The sequence below is a fragment of the Electrona antarctica genome (assembly GCF_951216825.1).
Source record: "Electrona antarctica genome assembly, chromosome: 8".
Taxonomy (NCBI): Eukaryota; Metazoa; Chordata; class Actinopteri; order Myctophiformes; family Myctophidae; genus Electrona; species Electrona antarctica.
Window position 1 is genome coordinate 29,633,979 of NC_136789.1, and position 22,842 is coordinate 29,656,820.

General features: G+C 41.8%; 1 protein-coding gene and 1 long non-coding RNA gene across 2 annotated transcripts in view; both read left to right on the plus strand.

Annotated features, from left to right (window-relative positions):
- The first annotated feature begins 6,447 nt into the window (after positions 1-6,447).
- The window catches only part of LOC306928339, a 96,352-nt gene continuing 79,957 nt past the window's right edge, over positions 6,448-22,842 (plus strand). The window contains exon 1 of the long non-coding RNA XR_013790675.1: positions 6,448-6,509. This is a non-coding gene — a long non-coding RNA (uncharacterized lncRNA). The remainder of the gene's footprint in view (positions 6,510-22,842) is intronic.
- Positions 13,505-22,842, plus strand: part of mark4a (MAP/microtubule affinity-regulating kinase 4a) — a gene marked incomplete at its 5' end in the record, with an annotated part of 54,888 nt that continues 45,550 nt past the window's right edge. The window contains 2 exons of the mRNA XM_079507944.1: positions 13,505-13,565; positions 14,455-14,492. Of these exons, the coding sequence (XP_079364070.1) occupies positions 13,505-13,565; positions 14,455-14,492 (99 nt within the window). The remainder of the gene's footprint in view (positions 13,566-14,454; positions 14,493-22,842) is intronic.

The following is a 22,842-nucleotide window of genomic DNA, read 5'->3' on the forward strand; positions in this document are numbered from 1 at the left end:
ATTAGAAAATATATGCCAGGGACCCCCATTAAAAAATATATGCCAAGGACCCTCATTACAAACAAACAGTTCTTATTTGAAACGATATAAAAAGTCTATGTTAATTGATAATGGAGAAAAAACACAGACATGGTTTTAACCACATTCTAGACGGGAACCCCATTTGGTGTTTTAAGCATTATGTTATACTTTAGTTGTTGAAAAATAGCAGATCTACAAGCTCATAGCGCGGCACCAAGTGCCGCGCTATGAGCTTGTAGATCTATTTTTGGAAAAATCATGAAAATATGGCGCAAATCTTTGAATATATTTGATATAGTTTTTAACTCAACATGTCTATGAGCGTGCACGTGTCTTTAGCGTGCACGTGTCTTTAGCGTGCACGTGTCTTTAGCGTGCACGTGTCTTTAGCGTGCACGTGTCTTTAGCGTGCACGTGTCTTTAGCGTGCACACCTGGTTCGGCTGCATGAAGTATAATCTTTCCCATTCGGCCTCCTGAGTGAAAAGGACTTTGACAGTTTGATATGAACAATTTAATGATCAACTTTATCTGATCATTATTATCTATTTACGATCAGATATCAGTTCAGCTACAGCAATAATACTCCTCCATGTGACCACAGCGTGTGCGCACACACACACACACACACACACACACACACACACACACACACACACACACACACACACACACAGCAGTCATTACAATTTAGGCATTTAGCAGACGCTCTTAATCCAGAGCGACTTACATTAAGCAAGAACAAAAAGCATGGGAATACATCACATATATAAAAAGCATTTATCAAGAAACATGCGTAAGCTAAGAACGTAGCTAGAACATATCTATATAATGACACTGTACATATAAACTATACATATATACTATACTATGCTGAACATATATACTATGAAGTGCTATGACTATATACAATGCAATTATTGTGCTGTCTATATAACATGCTATAAGTCTGTATCAAATGCTATCTAAGTCTAAAAAGTGCTATCTAAGGGGGTAGGATAAGTGCTATGGGCCATGGTGGAGTCTGAAAAGGTGGGTTTTCAGACTACGGCGGAAGATTGGGAGTGATGCTGCAGTTCTGATTGCAACGGGGAGTGCATTCCATAGTTTTGGAGCCAGAAGGGAGAAGAGTTTGGGACGTGTGGAGCGTTGTCCCGGCGTTTTTAGTGATGGTACCTCCAGCTTCATGATCGATTAGGATAATATTTTCAATTTTTATCTCTACTTTTGTTTTCTACCCCAGGAGAATGGAAGGCTAATATGTAACTGAGGCAGATATGATGAATTATGCTTTTTGGGGTTTTTTTTCTCTTTCAAGAAAATGGGGAATCAGAAGGTGGATGAGGAAATTGTTGATCAAATATATATATTTTTATTTTATTTTATTTATATATCATTGTCCTGTAATGTCATTCATGTCGAATGTCATGTTTTTATGTTCTGTGTGGACCCCAGGAAGATTAGCTGCTGCTATGCACCACCTAATAAAACTCTAAACTCTTTTAGATTGACTTTCTACCATTTTTGTAATACATTTGGAGTATAACATATTAAATGTGGCACACATTGGCCATTATACATTATTTATTTGGTTTATTAGTCATTGTCATATCTGCCCCCCCCCCCCCCACCCCGTGTAACTTTAGTTTACAAAGCCTAAAAGCCGCACAATTAAATGGTCAAATCAATTAGACTTTCTTCAGGCACGTCACACAACAGACTAAAGATTTGTTTTCTCAAATGAAATCCTAATAAATATAAAGGTGAGGAATTTATTCTAGTTCACATCATAACAACACTTTCCTACTCTTACCCTGGTACTGCGGTGTGTCGGTCCTGGTGCTGGGGTGTGTCGGTCCTGGTGCTGGGGTGTGTTGGTCCTGGTGCTACGGTGGGTCGGTCCTGGTCAGTCCTGTGTCGGAGAGGAGAGGAGAGGAGAGGGAAAATAAGTGAGGATTGAGTGAGGATGCAGTTCTGACTGCAATGGGAAGTTCATTCCATAGTTTAGATTGGGAGTGAGTCTGTAGTTCTGACTGCAATGGGAAGTTCATTCCATAGTTTAGATTGGGAGTGAGTCTGTAGTTCTGACTGCAATGGGAAGTTCATTCCATAGTTTAGATTGGGAGTGAGTCTGTAGTTCTGACTGCAATGGGAAGTTCATTCCATAGTTTAGATTGGGAGTGAGTCTGTAGTTCTGACTGTAATGGGAAGTTCATTCCATAGTTTAGATTGGGAGTGAGTCTGTAGTTCTGACTGCAATGGGAAGTTCATTCCATAGTTTAGATTGGGAGTGAGTCTGTAGTTCTGACTGCAATGGGAAGTTCATTCCATAGTTTAGATTGGGAGTGAGTCTGTAGTTCTGACTGCAATGGGAAGTTCATTCCATAGTTTAGATTGGGAGTGAGTCTGTAGTTCTGACTGCAATGGGAAGTTCATTCCATAGTTTAGATTGGGAGTGAGTCTGTAGTTCTGACTGTAATGGGAAGTTCATTCCATAGTTTAGATTGGGAGTGAGTCTGTAGTTCTGACTGTAATGGGAAGTTCATTCCATAGTTTAGATTGGGAGTGAGTCTGTAGTTCTGACTGTAATGGGAAGTTCATTCCATAGTTTAGATTGGGAGTGAGTCTGTAGTTCTGACTGTAATGGGAAGTTCATTCCATAGTTTTGGAGCCAGAAGGGAGAAGAGTTTGGGACGTGTGGAGCGTTGTCCCAACTTGTTCCCTAAAATAGGTCCCTTATTCAAAATGTACTTGAGTAAAAGTACAAACGTAGTGACATCAAAATGTACTTAAAGTATATATAGGCCATAGGCCTACCTATATACTGGAAGTAAAAAAAAAAAGATAATGAAAAGAATTTGACGTTTTCAAAAGTGTACAAAAATAAATGTCCGAAATGTAAACAGGGCTGAAGCACACGTCCCAAACTCTTCTCCCTTCTGGCTCCAAAACTATGGAATGCACTCACCATCACAATCAGAACTGCAGCCTCACTACCAATCTTCCGCCGTATAGTAGGGGAGCCTATCAATTTCCGTGATTTTGGAATGTCAATTTTTGGAGACATGCATATCTTGATTCTTGGAGTTACCAGAATGCCAAAAAAACATGTCTCCAATTTTTTATGTCAGGTTTAGCATGTTTAATTAGCATAATTAGCTAATTAATTGCCAAAAACAGGAAATGGCAATAACTTTGCTTCTAGATAACTTATAAAGGTGATCTAAGAGTCTAAGTCCATGTTTGTGATGTCCAGAAATTCATCTGTTACCATCTTGAAGTCATAGTTAGTTAGTTACTTTATTGACAAATGTATAAAACATTGGGTCCAAACAATAATAAAAATCCCATGAATCAAAAACTTTAAAAGGTACAATACATTAAAATATACAATACACAATAAAGAATCCCTTTACAACAGGAGCTTTCTATTGCTCCACTAGTGACAGGCAGGCATGTAGCATACGCAATGTCTCTCTGTTAGTGCCCACAAAGAGTGAGCTCAAATCAATACCCTCATGTCCATATTTCGCTCTGATATTTTGTGTGAGGGGACACACCAGTATGTGCTGTTCGTTTTGTATACCAGTCTCACATTGGCAAAACCGCTGTTCAGGTGGTATGCGGCTCCATCTTCCCATTTCCACACGCAGTCTATGAGCGGACAACCGAAACCGTGTAAAGGTTATCCTCAAATAGTCCTCAATGTAAGGTGTACTGCTGCTGGTATAGAGTGGGTGAATAAATAGATCTGGATTGATGGCTTGGTATGTCTTATATCTTGTTCCCTCTTTGGATTGTAATTTATGAATCATGTCCCTTCGGTCACTCTCAATATGTTGTTTTTCCATTATCTCAGATAAATGAGAATACATGACTTGGTTCTCCTTCTCCAGCAATTGAAGGACATACCACAAGGGGTCATCAAGCATGCCATTTCGCTGCTGTATGTTGGTGAAAAACCTGGCTTGCTTTTCTCTCACCAAAGCTTGCACTGAAGGCAAGCTTTGGTGCTTCCAACAGGCAGGTTAAGTTAGGGGTAGTAACCCTTACCCCAAGTAGGGATTTCACTCCAGACATGTAGAGAGTTTCAACAGACTTTAAGGGGATTTTCAACCAAGCCTCACACCCATACAATATAGCTGATGAGAAAGCAGCCTCAAAAACCTTGCGTTTTACACAGAATGGAGCATCATAGTTGGTGGACAGGAAGATAATCAGTTTGTTTAGGTGCTTTGTCTTCTCCTTTACATGTAGGGCAAGTGAGTTTCGGGCATTTCCATCAGCAGTGAAGATGGCTCCAAGATATGTATAAATGTCACAATGCTTCACTGTAAGGGAAGCAAGCTGAATAGGTTGCCTGTCTTCATCAGATCCCGATATAGCCATAAACTTGGTTTTACTTTCATTAACAAGCATGCCATATTCATCACAATATTCCTCCAGATATTTCAGTTTTTCAGTCAGCCTTTCCCTTGATGTTGCCAGGATAACAGTGTCATCCATTAGCATTAAAACATGGAGCCATTTTAGGAAACCATCGTCCCCACATTGTTTCAACTTTCTGATGAGCATGTCGACAAACATTACAAACAGGAAGCAGGATGTAGGGGATCCTTGCCTCACTCCAGTGGATGCTGTTATTGTGGTGGATCCCAGGATACTTGTTGTCACACTGTACATTGACATCAGGGCCAAGATCATAGTAACTCCACACCCCAGGCTCTTTAATACTTTGAACAGTTTTCCTCTTGGCACCCTGTCATAGGCTTTGGAAAAGTCTATAAAGGCAACATACAGTTTCAGCTTCTTTCTGACACAATGTTCAATTATAAGCCTAAGTGTCACAATGTGCTCTATGCAGCTTCTTCTAGGTTGAGCTCCTGCCTGCTCTCGGAATGGCTTATACCAGCACATCAGTCTGTTATTAAGCACGTAGTCATATACTTTTGCTGCACTATTGATCACACTTATGCCCCGATAATTGTCACAATGAAGTCGGTTACCCTTCTTAAATAACATCATCAGTCTAGCAGGGGCCCAGTTCGTTGGATAGCCAGTTAGAAATATGGAATTCATGAGTGTACATAGAAACGTGACCCATTCAACTGGCAGAAGCTTGAAAACACCTGGGCTTACACCATCAGGGCCCGCTCCTTTTCCTGCCTTTAGCTGGCGGTCAATTACATATTGAACTTCTGCCATAGTGATAGGGTCATCTGTAATTGGCATGTTGGCATACAACCTTTCCCAATTAGCAGAATTAGCATAAACTATGCAAAAACGAGGTGAAAATCAGCAAATTGCGGCATTTTTGTTACTTTTAGTGAACTTTGAAAGCTTCTCACAGACTCTAAGTGTATGTTTACAACTTCAGGAATAATTATCATCCTATGAATAAATCATGCAACCCTTTGTCTATGTAATAATTATGTAACAATCACACCAAAAAAATAAACGTCATCTTACGGACAGTGTAAGTCTGTTTGCATGTCTAGAAAATATTCTCTTTCCATAACTAGGATATGCAACCTTTCCTTATTTCCTTTATTAGCTTAATTTGCATATATATATATATATATATATATATATATATATATATATATGCAAATTAAGCTAATAAAGGAAATCCGTCATATAAAATAACAAACAATATTTCACAGAATTATCATGTTGTTTATTCTAATATTTACAGAAATGTTGAATCAATAAACCAGTGGAGCTGAGTTTTCATACCAGTGTTGCGGACTCTATTTCTTCCTCTTGTACTGCCATTTGTCCAGCACCTGGGCTAGAGTGGAGGACAAGGTGCTCTATTAGACTATTACCTTTGTTGTTTACATTACCACACACCTCTAATCATCTGCCCTGCACATGCACATCTCAGAGCAGTTAAAAAATTGAGATCGACAAGAATAATGTCCCCTGGCCCCTACCACTTAGGGGCCCGGGGCAACACAGCTCTACATTGAGTCCCCTGACACTGATGTCTTTGTTTTTACAATCCGACGGTACCATCAGCTGTGCAAGGACATCTATTTCATCACCGGTGTGGGGAACAAAAAAACTTATCATCGCTGGAGCCAGTAGTGTAGGCACTTGGTAAAACGAGGACTTTAGCCTTACCAGGGTTCCATGGCGTCTCTTCATCATCAGGGATGGAGATCCCTGATGTCATCAATATTGGCAAGCAACTGTACATCTGACATCAAACCCTTAGATCTCCATATATGGAGCTGACCTGTTCTGACATTCCGGACATTATGTTGATCCTTCCCCATCCATCCTTCCTCTTTGATGTCTCCCTTTTGACTGATACCTGTCCATTTAAACTCTAGACTTGGTTTAGACTAGTCATTGGTTAGACAAGTCATTAGTCATACAACTACAACCTATCTCAAACCCTCACCCTAACCCTAACCTTCCACGGGGCAGCACACCTAAACCTAACCTTAACCCATGTCTAACCAATGACTAGGGTTGGGATTTGTTAGGATTTTAACGGTTCCGGATCCTTACCGGATCCCTCTTAACGGTTCCGGTTCCTAAAGGTTCCCTTAACGGTTCCTAATATTATTTTTTCACCCTTTTTTGCTGACATATATTATGCTTATATTATAACTAACCTAACCAAGTACTTAATAAACACAAATTCAATTATTGTATTGTATTGTATTTGCATTTACACTACAATTATGAGGTGGCACTATTATTTAAACTTCACCACCACCAGCTAGCCACCACGACAATATCATTGTTGCAATTTGTACTGTATATTAAATATACAGTACACATTGCAATAATGATATTGATGTGGTGATAAATGTTGTGTCTTCAGATTAATTTAATATGAAGGACCCCAGTTACCCTAATGGAAACAAGCCATAGTGCTTTCTTGGGTTATAAAATCCTCTTAGCAGACCTTGTATTGAACTGTAGGCTACGTTCCTGTGCTTTTTTCTGCAAACTGTTTATAAAGTAATCAATGTATGGAGGTATATATGCACCTAAAGGCTGGGCTCTCAACAGTTGCACGATTAAATTAGAGCCAAATCAAAAGCAGTTGAGTTGCTTATAAGTTGTAAAAATAAGTGCAGACAATTTGATTTTTATTTAATTCATGGCTCTATAGTTGATTGATTTTGAGATGTTTCCTCAATGTGGACGTGCAACTGGTGCAAGTTGCAACAACCTTTGCAGGAAACTATGGCATCACATTTATTGCACTTTGTGTGCTCAGCCTCAGAGTCATTTCCCTCTCTGTTAACCACACTCTGTTAACCACCCTCTCTGTTAACCACAACTATGCGATGCCATAGTTTCCTGCAAAGGTTGTTGCAACTTGCACCAGTTGCACGTCCACATTGAGGAAACATCTCAAAATCAATACGCCTACACGAGTCACAAGATTAATCTACTCACTCATGTCAAGTAGTAGAAGTCACCCCAGTAACTTGGCTCTGCTTGCATGCATGCACAGACACAGCGGAGCTAAATGACGACTGATGAGAACTGTTTGGGGAACCATTAATACAAAAACGATGGAACGGGCTCCGGATCCGCAATGTCGGAACCGGGTCTGAAATGGACCCCGTTCCGAATCCCAACCTTACCAATGACTAGTCTAAACTAAGTATGCACCCCCTCTAGACGGAGTTCTCAACAGGCCCGAAAATTAAGGTCGGGCCCAACCTGGGCCCTCATCAGACCCTGTACACTCAATACACTGCCACCCTTAGATCTCTATATGTGGAGCTGACCTGTTCTGACATCCGCAGTGTGATTGACATGCCAACATGTTTACGTGTGCGTAGAGAGAGAGAGAGAGAGAGAGAGCACAGAATTCCTGAAGGCACTGCTTCGCGGAAGAATTATTTAATCTTAAAATCGTCTCATATAAGAATTGTGGTCCAAAAATAAACAAAATGTCTGGGCGGTATTAGTCGTCCAGACAATGTATCGTTTACGACAGTCAGTCAGTCATATTCCAATCTTGTCAGAATCGATGAAATACAATACATGCACGAGAGTCTAAATCTTATGTTAATATGATGCAGTCTGTTATAGTGAAAATGTAACTAATTCAGCAGCAGTAACAATATGATAGTCTGTTTCTAGTGAAAATGTAACTAATTCAGCAGCAGTAACAATATGATACAGTCTGTTTCTAGTGAAAATGTAACTAATTCAGCAGCAGTAACAATATGATACAGTCTGTTTCTAGTGAAAATGTAACTAATTCAGTAGCAGTAACAATATGATACAGTCTAGTCTGTTTCTAGTGAAAATGTAACTAATTCAGTAGCAGTAACAATATGATACAGTCTGTTTCTAGTGAAAATGTAACTAATTCAGCAGCAGTAACAATATGATACAGTCTGTTTCTAGTGAAAATGTAACTAATTCAGTAGCAGTAACAATATGATACAGTCTAGTCTGTTTCTAGTGAAAATGTAACTAATTCAGTAGCAGTAACAATATGATACAGTCTGTTTCTAGTGAAAATGTAACTAATTCAGTAGCAGTAACAATATGATACAGTCTGTTTCTAGTGAAAATGTAACTAATTCAGTAGCAGTAACAATATGATACAGTCTGTTTCTAGTGAAAATGTAACTAATTCAGTAGCAGTAACAATATGATACAGTCTGTTTCTAGTGAAAATGTAACTAATTCAGTAGCAGTAACAATAGCATTTTCTCTTAGTCAGTTGATTCATATGAGTGAAACGGCCGGGATGATTTGTTTATTTTTGGAACAATGTGGAAAGGAGGGACACCCGCACACCGCCACTTGCTGGGTTCAGAGCATTTTATTAAAGCAACGTTTCGAAAGACCCAAACGTTGCTTTAATAAAATGCACTGAACCCAGCAAGTGGCAGTGTGCGGGTGTCCCTCCTTTCCACACTGTATATGCCTCGTCATCATCGCACCTGCTCCAAATTACCTACCGGTTGTGCGGAAGTCATCTCTCTATATTTATTTTTGGAACAAAAAGTTCTTATTTGAAACTATATAAAAAGTCTACCGGTATGTTCATTCATAATGGAGAAAAAACCTTCAAACATGGTTTTAAACAACATTGTAAATATATTTTCTCTCTACTCACTCAGAAGTTTCCAAAATATAGTTACAAGTTTCCAAATATCTGTCTTCACCGTTCGGTCTCTCTGTGCAAACTGATGTCACCTCACGATCACGTATCTCTCTCTCTCTCTGTGTGTGTGTGTGTGTGTGTGTGTGTGTGTGTGTGTGTGTGTGTGTGTGTGTGTGTGTGTGTGTGTGTGTGTGTGTGTGTGTGTGTGTGTGTGTGTGTGTGTGTGTGTGTGTGTGTGTGAGAGAGTGAGAGAGTGTGTGTGTGTATGTGTGAAGTATATGACCAAGCTGTCCGTCTGATGACAAAAAAGATTACGAAAGAAAGGAGAGAGAAGTACTAAGACACAGAAGTGGTCAATGTTATCCTCAACTTCATATTGACATCTGTTGTCCAGATCATATCTCACACCAGGGCTGCAGGGCTGAATCATTCAGGCCGCGGTAGTCAAGTCATACACCCAGCCAGGCCACCCTATCCCTATACCCACACGCGTGTACGTTTGGATTACAACAGAGCCATAGAGTATAGACAGAAAATGTCATATCTCTGTATTTATGCCAAATATTGCGATATCGATACGATATACGATATTACCGTTAAAATTTCATATTCTGCATTTTAAGTGTTGCAACACTTATACATACACGTGTGGGGAATGGGGATTGAAAAACCATAAAACCTGGGTGATCTACTGTATGCTATCAAATTGTATGTTTATTCACGCAGCATAGTACTGTACAGTATATGAATGATACATTATCTGGCTGAGTTTAGTTTCTACCCTTCTAAGGACTAGCTGAGACCCCAACTTTGAGAACCAATGGTGTAGTGACGGGCGGGAACCCCTTTTGGTGTTTTAAGAATTATGTTATACTTTAGCTATTGAAAAATAGCAGATCTACAAGCTCATAGCGCGGCACCGAGTGCCGCGCTACGAGCTTGTAGGTCTGCTATTTTTGAAAAATCGAGAAAATGTGCTGCAAATCTTTGAATATATATTCTGTCAGAGCGATCGTTTTTAACTCAATCTTTGCTTCATGGGGGATCCCTGGAACAACATATTTTCAGATGGGGGTCGGCGGCCAATTACATATATTTTTGGGGTCCTTGACATGAAAAACTTTAAGAACGACTGACATAGAAACATAGGCTTTTCAGAAAACTGTCAGGATTTAGAAGACATTTGCAGAAACGTCTTCAGGTCTAAATGGGTTAAGAGCGTACCGGACCGCATCTCCATGATATGATCTACTGCACCACGGATATGTCAACATGAAGTCGAAATGAGTCATAGTTCTCTCTTTTTGTATCTTTTTGTCATCAGTTTCCTCCTTTAAGTGAAAGAAAAGTAGTGTCAAAATATCTTTTGTATATTCGGTTTCAAAACAGGCCGTATGCGGGTACACTATAGTAGCTTTTCGTGCTGTGGCCCTTTACTTTAGAATCATATGATAGACTGACTGATCAGCTGGTTATGTTCTTTCACCACTTTATTATTAGGTGACTTTGGTCACTTATTGTTTGTGTGTTTATTTTTCTTCTCCTTCTCCTTGTTCTCCTTCCGCCAAAAATAGCTGTTCTGACTGAATGGTGCAGTCGGTTTTCGCGAAACGTGGTAATCTGGTAGAGGGCCATGCCAAACGGTGAATATGCGAAGCCCAAGACGATTGGCCAAATGGTGGCGCTATAGCGCTCAATTGAAAATGCTAACTTTGAACGTGCATAGCTCATGAACCGTTTGACCGTTGGCAATGACACTTTGATACCCATATGCGTCTCCTCATGCTGAACAACTTTCGTGTTCTGACTTTTGACCTCTGACCTTTAGATCACCCGCCATTTTGAATTATATGATCAGTACTTCTTCTCCTTCTCCTTCCGCCAAAAATAGTCGGTGCAGTCGGTTTTTGCAAAACTTGTCAGCATGATAGAGGACCATGCCAAACGGTGACTATGCGAAGCCCATCATGATTGGCCAAATGGTGGCGCTATAGCACTCAATTGATGCAAAACTTGCAAACTTGCAAACTTTGAACGTGCATATCTCATGAACCGTTTGACCGTTGGCAATGACACTTTGATACACATATGTGTCTCCTCATGCCGAACAACTTGTGTTCTGACTTTTGACCTCTGACCTTTAGATCACCCGCCATTTTGAATTATATGAAAAACAGTTAAAGTGTATCTGCTCCCAGGATCTTTGATCAAAATGCACGAGAACTTGTACACGTGAACTTTGGACCTATACGGACAAATAATCGTAGCACATTTTTGTTAAGTGAAAAAATGACGTTTTTATGAGCCAATGAAAATTGCTGGTTTGTGAAAATTATTCTTCTGCCTCTAATACACACATATGCTTATGTCACTTTACAGTATAGTAGAGGGTCATGCCAAATAGCACTGAAAGCGTACAAAGAGAAGTTTGCACGCACGCACGCACGCACGCACGCACGCACCACACACACACACACACACACACACACACACACACACACACACACACACACACACACACACACACACACACACACACACACACACACACACTTTAACTGTGCGTGAAAACACACTGTAGTAATGGATAAAGACATGCCCAAAATGAGGACACACCTTCTTGTTACCAAATCACTGAATTGTTTTACTGTTTACAATATAGTCACTGATTGTCTCTCTGTAGGTCAGTCAGTAGAGCTCCCGCCTTCGGTCCACAAGGTTGTGAGTTCAAATCACGGTACCGACAACTCAGCTCGTCAGTTTAATTTGTGCATGTTGTTCTTATTGCGCATTGTTCTTCTTCTATCTTGGTCCCGCTTTATCGCTGCTTGCAGCTATATTTCTTATTGTATTTTTACTGCTATTATTATCTGTAAAGCACTTTGTAAACTTGTTTTTGGAAAGGTGCTATATAAATAAAGTTATTATATTATTAATGCAATCAGATAGGACTTTTCTGTTTGGATGCATGGGCTGCCAAGGCCAGAAAGTACTTTTCTGTTTGGATGCATGGGCTGCCAAGGCCAGAAAGTACTTTTTTGCCACTCGGTAGGCTTTCCTGCACAACTTCCGGGTTTGATGATGATGTCACGCGCATACTCTCTATAGGAGATACAGGCGATTGAAAGAAACAGATAGAATGGATTATTATGGCGACGACGATCTAAGATGGACGATCCAGTGCTGTGCTAACAAAATAGCTAGCTAACCGGCTAACGTAAGTAGCATTATGGCTCGATCGATCGAATGCACTATAAAAGCGCAATTGCCATTAATCAACGGCAATGGCGTTAAGCGTTAGTATCAAAATTAGGCTTCAATTGGCATTAATCAACGGCAATGGCGCTATAGGAGTTAACACAATCAGTGCCGGAAGTCCTTCAAAATAGGAGCTCTGGGGTGCCGGAACAACATGGCCGCTTTTACTCGGAAAGCCATGACCCGGAAACAATCCACTAAAAAAAGTTCACTTTACATAGCTAGCTTACATTGCGATCGTTTTAGTTTATACGATATATGATCCAAAAAGCGTTCATATTTTGCGGGAGAGACGGATGAGGAGCAGAAATGAAGCGCCAGTATATATCGATCCGTTCAACACCACGGAAAGCGCACTGGATTAGGAGAGACGAGTCATTCTTTCCGCCGCGCTAACGGCTTACTCATTGATAAGCTAACATGGGGACAGAGCGGAGCATACGGTAGCCGAGAGGCAAACTGACAAATAAAAAAAAGGGAAAAATTCAGAATATTCTTATCTCGCCCCTTATCATTGAGGATGTCCTCACACGTCTTTAGGGCGCGTCGATTGAGGCCCCTAGGACGTGCTGACACGTCGGATGGACGGAAACGTTTAAACAACATTAAACAATGTTAAACTCACTTTGCCTGTTGCTTTGCCACTCGATTTGCCACTCAATGTGCCATTCACTTTAAGCATGCGCATACCCTCTATTCCTTGTCCTACATGGCATTTTTGGTCAAAACAGCGTTTCTTTGACGGCACAGAGCCGGCGATATGGAGCTCTCCAGAGCTCCGGTTTGGATTCACATTGTAAACAAAGCCTGTCCAGCTCCGTTCAGCTTCCTAGGTTATGTCTGCTAGTGGACCGGAAATGTGGCTTTTCAAAATAAGAGCTCAAATGGAAAAAATGCTGGTGTGAATTAGATCCTAATTTTTCAATAAATGCTGGCGGATTAAGAGTTAAGTAACTAACTACTAAATTGCTAAACTTAACTCGTTAGGTTATTCCGTTACCGTTACTCGTTATATATCGCCGTTATTACTAGCGCCGTTACGCCCAACACTGACGTTGACATTACTGGCTACGAGAGAAGAGGACGATGAAGACGTCTCTGACATTACTGGCTACGAGAGAAGAGGACGATGAAGACGTCTCTGACATTACTGGCTACGCGTTTCCCTGTGGGAGGAGGTCAAAAGGGAGGTGAGTGTAGCAGAGTGGCTCAGAGCCTCTGCCTGATGGCCTCAAAAGTCTAATAAAGACATTTCTACAAGGCTTCAGTTAAGTCAAGGAGATATGAAGTCTGTCTCAAGACCCGGATCCGTACTCATTTTGTCGTTGAATTTGTCCTGAGGCCGGGTTGGTAAGCCAATAGTAAGCCGAGTAAAAGTGACATTGTGTTTTTTTGTTTGTTTTTAATTCCACAGTATAAACGTGTCTATAAATGTGTCAATTTGAGAATACGTATTTCAAATTCAGAAATGATCTTAAAGGAGCATTCAGTGATTTGGGTGATTTGGAAAAAAACCCTGTCAGCCCCGGTAACAAGATGTGCACATGAACACGCTCTACAGTGGGGGAAGTACAACAGACCAACAGCACGTGCACCAAGGCCCGCCCCACTCGATCATGATTGGAGGAAGGCCCCTCTCATCCTGATTGGATGAAGGCTTTGCCACCCAAAGCCCAAACCGAAACTAGGGTTTTTTGACCCCAGAGGCTCACTGGGGACAGGGAGGAACTCCTTATATGGTCAGCACACTTTATAGTAGGGAGGATTATCCAAAAAATAAGAAAAAATTAGTCATATTTGAATTAAGTGAAATCACTGAATATACCTTTAATACAAATTACATATTTGTTTTCCGTCCCAGCCAAATATAAATTATAAAATACAAAAAACGATTAGAAATAGGCCTGTTGTGAATGATCTCTCTGCTGTCTGAATGACAGCCTCTAGTGGGCATTTCCCATATTCCTTGCATCCACAATGACACACAGGTGTTTGCCATAATCACCACTCAACTCACAGTCCAGGTGTGTCTCCATATAACCAGTCACTCACTCCACAGCCCTCACACAGCTCATTGAGTGTACAACTCCTTCTCCAGCCATGCGGACTTGACCAATGTAAGCCTTTATGTTCTGTATTGACTTGATGTATTCTATGCTATGTTGATTACTTTTCCATAATGCAATGGTCTCATATGTTCTGGTGTCATAATGCCCGGTGCTAGTTTGTTCTTATGCCTGATGTTGACCAGTTGCATATTTGTTGCCTGTACCATCATTCATGTATTTCAGGGGTGGGCAACTGGCGGCCCGGGGGCCACATGCGGTAGCCTGGCTAATAAGCCAGACTCAAATCACACTGTCGTTTGGTATTTGAGTCTGGAGATGCTGTGTATGGATCTTGTTTCCCGGGGGGCGGGTTCAAACATTTTCTCTTTGACGCAATTGGTCAGAGCTACTGTCAGTCAAAGGTCTCAACATTGAACGTCACTGTACCAAAGCCCGCCCATATTGCATACCGTGTCCCGATTGGCCACACCAGTTCTCTGGTGTAGGAAATGGGCGTACAATTGAGCCTCTCCAGACCGTAATCCGCCGGCAGGCAATTTGTTTTTGCCAACGGCTGATTCGGTCTGGCTTATTAGCCAGGCTACACATGCGGCCCCCACCTTCACTTAATGCGGCCCGCATGTTAATAATGTTAGTATTGATTTCAGCTGTTACAATTCCAAACCCGCTTTAATTACTTCATAACTAGTACTTAATGACTATAGTATTAAAATGTTATTGTCTTTTCATAAAGTTAACATAACTATAACTACCGGTAAATGCATTTGAAATTCAATAAAAAGGTTACTTTTCAGGATTCCAATTAAAAAATAGCAAAAAAATATTCAGGTTTTCAATTCAAATGTAGCAAAAATAGCCGATCTACAAGCTCAAAACGCGTCGCATTGCGATGCGTTTTGAGCTTGTAGATCCAACTAAACACAACCAACCAGCTAATAGAAACTTGGGTGGTCAGCTCATCTCCAACTAAACACAACCAACCAGCTAATAGAAACCTGGGCGGTCAGCTCATCTCCAACTAAACACAATCAACCAGCTAATAGAAACCTGGGCGGTCAGCTCATCTCCAACTAAACACAATCAACCAGCTAATAGAAACCTGGGCGGTCAGCTCATCTCCAACTAAACACAATCAACCAGCTAATAGAAACCTGGGTGGTCAGCTCATCTCCAACTAAACACAACCAACCAGCTAATAGAAACCTGGGTGGTCAGCTCATCTCCAACTAAACACAACCAACCAGCTAATAGAAACCTGGGCGGTCAGCTCATCTCCAACTAAACACAATCAACCAGCTAATAATTTAACAAGGCCTATGTAATGTATTTCAAATTCATGTGTTTAAAATACTAGTCCTTACCCGTTCGAATATATCAACACCAAATGATGTATACAGTGTGGGCAATGCGATTTAATACATACATCAAATTATTGATGTATGTAATCAGTCTGGTGTCAGAGGCACTTACCCGTCAGGCAAGAAGTAGGATACAGGAAAGGTGCAATTCTGGGGAAACTGCAAAGTGTGGCTGGCTCTACGGCACAGACACCTTTGGAAATATAGGCCCCTCCCACTGATTTATCTAGCAAATTACAATGAAAAGTCACCCCTGTTATCATGTGTAATTAAGTAATTAGGAGGATTTATCCCCCAAAAAATCATGTTTGTGCAAGAAATGTTTTTTTTTCTTTTCTTTTTTTTGCATTTGCGCTGCCCCCTGGATGAAAATGGAATTGCTTTTGTCTCTCTGTTGATTCAACCATCCTCGACATGTGAATAAAATTTGGGGTGGATTGGACATTCCGTTCGTGATTTCTGGCATGTTTTGTAAAATAGGCCCCTCCCACTAACTTTGGAAGCCGATTAGCCGAAAGATACGGACTATGAAAATTCTGCCTGTGGTGTTTTAATCGGATAGGTCCAGAGATCATGTGTACCGATTTTTGTGAGATTTGCACAATCTGTAGGTGGAAGAGCAAAAAGTTTTAAAGAAAAGTCAAAATGGCGTAAAATCTAGTCTGACGCAAATGGGCGTCGCCAGGCCTATATACACTGACACCACGGCGCGTAAACAGCGCCTCAAACTGTGACTCTGCCCACAAACGGGGGAAGTTGTGATTTTCGCTCGTTCACTGCAATGCAATTTGCGGCATTTTCAAAACAATATTGAGCAGAGTAGCGATTATCAAACGTATTTGCAATGCCATACGTTGAAAGATCTGTTGCCCGTGGACAAGGCACGCTACCTCCGCAAGTTAGATAGCATCGGCATAGATGTTTGTCCGTATGTGATTAAGGATTGGACCAAGTTGCATTGGCAGCCATAGAAAATTCGTTTTTGGGCGTTCCTGTCTAGCGTGGTGTCAGTGTATGGGGAGATGCGTCATGACCCCAGGAATCCAGGGAAAGTGAAATTTTAATATTAATTATATAATATTATTATATAAATATTATTATAAACCTCTCCTCCAAGTGTTGTACTTGTAGCCTAACTGTAGCTCTGACGGTTTCTTGAATGTATACTTGAATGTGAGTTTTCGCATTTTCCCATGTAAGTCGACGGGAAAGTAATTATTAATTAATAATTTGTTCAATTTAAAAAAGGGCTTCGTTAAGAACTCCATAATATTATGGTCAATGGCTGTGTGAAAAGTCAGAGCGATTGGTGCAGCCAATGAGGAGCAATGACAGTGTTTCAGACATTCAGACATTACTAGAATTATTAGTTAGATGTAAAATTGTAAGCTAGGACCAGCACTCTGTCTGTGTGCTGCTATGAGCATTTGCAGCACACCAAAGCGCCCTCTTCAGGCAACCAGGGATTACTGCATAGCATCACAAACACCATCACAACATTACACAGCCAACTTATTTTCTCTAATAATGCATTATCATTCCAATAGCCTACTTTTAGCATGTGACGCTAATAAATAGTCAATAGATTTTTTTCTTTGATCTTCTGGTCACTAAAATGCAGTGCTACTGACCCATAACTAAAAATAATAATTATATATATATATATATAAATAGTCACATAAAAAGTTGAATTATTCGATTGCCCCAATTTTTACTCGTATAAATGTCACCAAACTATTCACCCATTTTACAGAGATATTGGCCTGAACAACAGGGCATATAGTCATGGGGCCCCCCAAAGCAAAAAGGGGCATTCATTCATTTTTATATTCATCTTTGCAAACAATAATTTGACCAAACCATGGATTTTAGTTATTTATTTATTTTTTAGAATTTTTAATGTTTTATTTAACTCCAGCCATCTTTGTGGAGGGTGCAGCTTTAGTCTAATTTACGCTAAAATGTACGCTCGGTAGAATCTGGCTGCGCGTTGCGTTGCGTTCGGTAGTGTTCGGTGGGGGGGCGGGGGGCTACTGTCAGCACAGCATCTGACGGGAGAAGTGGCGCATCTCACTGACCGGGAATAGCGACTTATGAACATTTCGGCCTTTTTTCCTCCTCTTGCACAGCAGGTTCTGTAATAATATCGCACACGGCTGCAAAGAATAGCGGTTGCATATATAGGCTACAAGGCGGATGGGTAACTGAACGATTAGTATTCGCTATTATTATGATAAACGACACAAATTCAGAGGAAACCGTATTTGTTTTGTACGCCGTCGCGATGAGGCAGGGGGTGTTGGTGGTGGTGATCAGGGAGAGTCGTCACACAGACGTTGGGCTTTGGCCAAACATCACCACCGCATTTTAGCATTTATATTATTCGATGGCTTGGGATTGACAGACATTGCTGCTTTTGGTGCATTTCTTGCTTCTTTTTTTTTTTTTTTTCATCGGTCGAATTTTTTTTTGCAAGCGGAATAATACTAGAGAATGCAGCTCGCTGCTGCTTGAGGACATCCCCAGCCAGTCCGATACATCCATTTGCTGCTGCCATGATAGGCAGAAGAGGTCTCCTCTCCTCGACCACCACCACCGCTTCCTCGCCGGCCGGAGAAGAAGCAGATTGATTCATTCTTCTGGGACGGACCGTGCATGCACGGTCTCATATCTGCGCCGAACAGATGTCGGATGGATGGATGGATATATAGGCTGTCATCATTATGTGCAGCGGCATATAGTCCTGTAAATATTATTATACGCGTAAACAACACACAGTGATTCTTATAACTCAGGGAAAATGTCTTCTCGTTCTGCATTGCCGTCTGGAAACGATAGGAGTACTGACCATGTAAGTGCAATTATTATAGCATATATAGGCTTTAGCTCGAGATATAGCCTATTTATGTTTTAAAAAAAACATGATTGTGCATCCCATGTTTTTTTTTGCATCCCGTGTGTGTGTGTGTGTGTGCGTGTGTGTATGTGTGTGTGTGTGTGTGTGTGTGTGTGTGTGTGTGTGTGTGTGTGTGTGTGTGTGTGTGCGCGCGTGTGCACGCAGCCTGCACACACACACACACACACACACACACACCGTGCAGATAGATGGGTAAAGGGGAATTCGGACGTGATGATGGCCGGATGGTTATTTAGCAGCAGAGGCAGGTTCTCCTCTCCTCTCCTCTCCACGCACAGCGGTCTAAATCTAATACCGAGAGAAAGAGCTGATGATGGCAGCAGGCGAACACAAACAGCCCGGAATGAGTCTATCCGCATACGATAACACTCACAGTGGATATATGCGCAGAACGAAGGCAGAAGAAGCCTCATACAGCTAGCCCGTCACCCCTCTTATCATTAGAACACCATAGAGATAGTGATGTCACACGGGGCTTCTGCTCGTGTATTTCCCCTTGCAGAAATCGGGCAGAGAGAGAGAGAGAGAGAGGAGTCGAACCGGGCATGCATGATGTTAGATACACGGACAAAAACACAGAATGACTAACCATGTAGCCTATATACTAGCCCCCCCCTACGCTATATGAAGCAGAAGGAAGGCCTGCTGCATGCAATGATGTGCAGCCCCATTGCTGCGTAGCCTGCATTCATTGCAAAGCGTACCGCCCCAGAGCAAGTGTATGGCTGCCATCCATGCAGACAGCAGCTAGGCAGCAGCGCCATACATTCCATCCATCCATACAGTCTCTCTCTCTCTCCACAAGGCAAACACACACACAGATGGGCCTAGTGGAGAAACAATGGTGATTTATATTGACAGTATATTGAGTATTGTGTGATATTGTCAGTAGGCTACTAGCCTATATCCATCCATCCACCCGTCTGTCCGTGTGTGTGTGTCTGTCTGTCTGTCTGTCCTGTCTGTCTGTCTGTCTGTCTGTGATATTGAATGTGGGGGATTTGTCATATGCCAGCTAGGGATGATCAGAACTGAAGTGGATATAGTAATGGATGATGTGCACCGTCCGGCCAGGGCATTTGATGGATGTTAAAAATCAGTGCAGGGGTGATTGACAGACACATGCTATACCATGTTATGTGTTATTTATTATAAAATCAGTGCAGGGGTGATTGACAGACACATGCTATACCATGTTATGTGTTATTTATTATAAAATCAGTGCAGGGGTGATTGACAGACACATGCTATACCATGTTATGTGTTATTTATTCCATGGCCTATAAAACCACATCCCAACCAACCAACATCCCAACCAAACTCTGACTCTCAGTAATCCTTTTAACGTGTGTGTACCCCCCATGCATACATGTATGCATTGATATGAATAATTATTGGGTGTGCAGGGGGCACTATATGTACAATACATACTAATGAATACATTATATATGCAATGTATATACCAGTGGGTCCCAAAGTGGGGTCCGGGGACCCCCAGTGGTCCTTGAGGGAGTTCCAGGTGGTCCCCGGGCTAAATGATATAGTTTGGAACCAATTGGACCCTTATGGGTCTGTAACTCTGAGAGTGTACACATTTTGTATACACTCTCAGAGTTAAATTAACATTTATTTTACAATATAAATTGGGGGGGGGGGGGGGGTCCCAGAGATATAAATGCCATGACATGGGGGTCCGTATAGACTAATGCATGTCAAACTGGGGGTTCCTTGAAATTAATAATTAACATATACGTCGTTTATCCATCCCTTCATCAAAGCAGTGATGAAGGAGAAATGAAGTGATGTCTGTCCTGACGCATGGCATACAGTCAGTAGATTAACATACTGTACATGCAGTGCAGGCACGTGCAGAGAGTGCTAGAGGGGCAGGGGCTGAAATCCCATAAGAGGGCACTTTTGGCCCAAAATAGCAGATCTACAAGCTCTCAACGCGTCGCAGCGCGACGCGTTGAGAGCTTGTAGATCGGCTATTTTCGGGGCGCAACCCTGCACTCTTTATCTACTGGAGATGCGGTGTGTACGACATGGATTTCTAAACAAATTAGTTCAACGCAAAAAGGCCGCGTTCCAAGTTCAGGAGACTTCGGAAGAAAAAGAACAATTATCCAGAATGCTGCCTTCCTTCCGGCATGGCATGGAAAGGAGAGGAGGGCATTTTGCATTTCTTTCACCGTGTAGTAAACGCTGCATTCGTTGGTCTGGAAAGGCAGCGGATTCGACCGTTCTCTCTGCATTGAATCGGCGAAATCATCCGTTATCAGCACCTTCGAATAGGGCCAGTATGGCCATACTGGCATACTCGCCCTTGGCTGAACGTGTCATTTCCAACTCTATTGTCGGCGCATGAAAACTAGGGGCTACTAATATATACTATTCTCTGCCTATCGGAACGTAACTCGGACGGCGCTGAGTCGGGTCTGGTGGCCGTCGCAATGCTCGGCACGGCGACTCGCTCGGCTAGCGCCACGCTCGGCGGTGCCTCACGTGGCTCAAGGCCACCAGACACGGCGCGCCTCCGTCAGGACATCAGTGACATTATCACCTGTCACAATAGGTGATAATGACATACTGAAACAGTGAGTATGCCAGTATGGCCATACTGGCCCTATTCAAAGGTGCTGATAACGGATGATTTCGCCGATCCAATGCAGAGACGCCGGTCGAATGGGGTGCGAAAGGGCAGTTGTTTTACAGACGGGTAAAAGGGCAGTTGTTTTACAGACGGGTAAAAGGGCAGGGGCTGAAGCCCCCTTTGATGTCTATGTGTGCACGCCCCTGGTACAGTAGCAGAATCTATTCTACAGCATTGCATCCAGTGCTGTAGAATACAGTATGTGGAGACTATATGGCTCTAGGTGGGGCATGCGGAAGAGATGGAACCGTGTGTGTGTGTGTGTGTGTGTGTGTGTGTGTGTGTGTGTGTGTGTGTGTGTGTGTGTGTGTGTGTGTGTGTGTGTGTGTGTGTGTGTGTGTGTGTGTGTGTGTGTGTGTGTGTGTGTGTGTGTGTGTGTGTGTGTGTGTGTGTGTGTGTGTGTGTGTGTGTGTGTGTGTGTGTGTGTGTGTGTGTGTGTGTGTGTGTGTGTGTGTGTGTGTGTGTGTGTGTGTGTGTGTGTGTGTGTGTGTGTGTGTGTGTGTGTGTGTGTGTGTGTGTGTGTGTGTGTGTGAAATCTACATGACATCGTCACTGTCGGGCCGAAACCTTGTATCTCCGCATTTCAACTTTATTTTTTTGGTTAAATAAATCTCTAACTTTGTCTTAACAGAGACAGACATAAGTGGCAAAAACATGTCCACTACAAAATGTCTACAAAAAGCTCACAACTTGTAGATCTGCCAAGAAGTAAAGTTAAAGTTGTTAAAGGTATATTCAGTGATTTCACTTAATTCAAATATCTTTTGTTGTGATAATCCTCCCTACTATAGAGTGTGCTGACCATATAAGGAGTTCCTCCCTTTCCCCAGTTAACCCCTGGGGTAAAAAAAACCCTTTCGTTTCGTTTTTGGCTAGGTGGCCCAGCCTTCATCCAATCAGGATAGAGAGGGGCCTTCTGCCAATCATTATCGAGGTGGGGCGGGCCTTGGTGTGTGTGCTGTTGGCCTGTCGCGTGTCCTCCCCACTGTAGTGTGTGCATGTGCACATCTTTACACCTTAAGTGTATCTGTTGATTTTATAAATATTGAACCAATGATTAAGTATTAAAGGACCACTTCACCACTTTTCAACATATCTTCATATAATAGGTCCTCACTAATAATCATGAAAAAATGGCGCAATTTTTTTGTACTCGGCCTGTGTCTCATAGGAGGGCTGTGGGCAGTTCAGAAACCCGTCCACCAGTGACATCATCGATGGGGAATAAAAGCTAGTAGAAACTGCAGGCTTTCTAGTCCTGAAAAGGTGCAATGCGAAAAGGGAAGCCATCGTTCGATAATGAAAATCTAAACATTTTTGTAATAAAATCTTGTTTAAAAAAAAATCTGCCTAATGATGATGTCACTGGTGGACAGGTTTCTGAACTGCCCACAGCCCTCCTATGAGACACAGAATGAGTAGAAAAAAATCGTGCCATTTTATCATGATTATTAGTGAGGACCTATTATG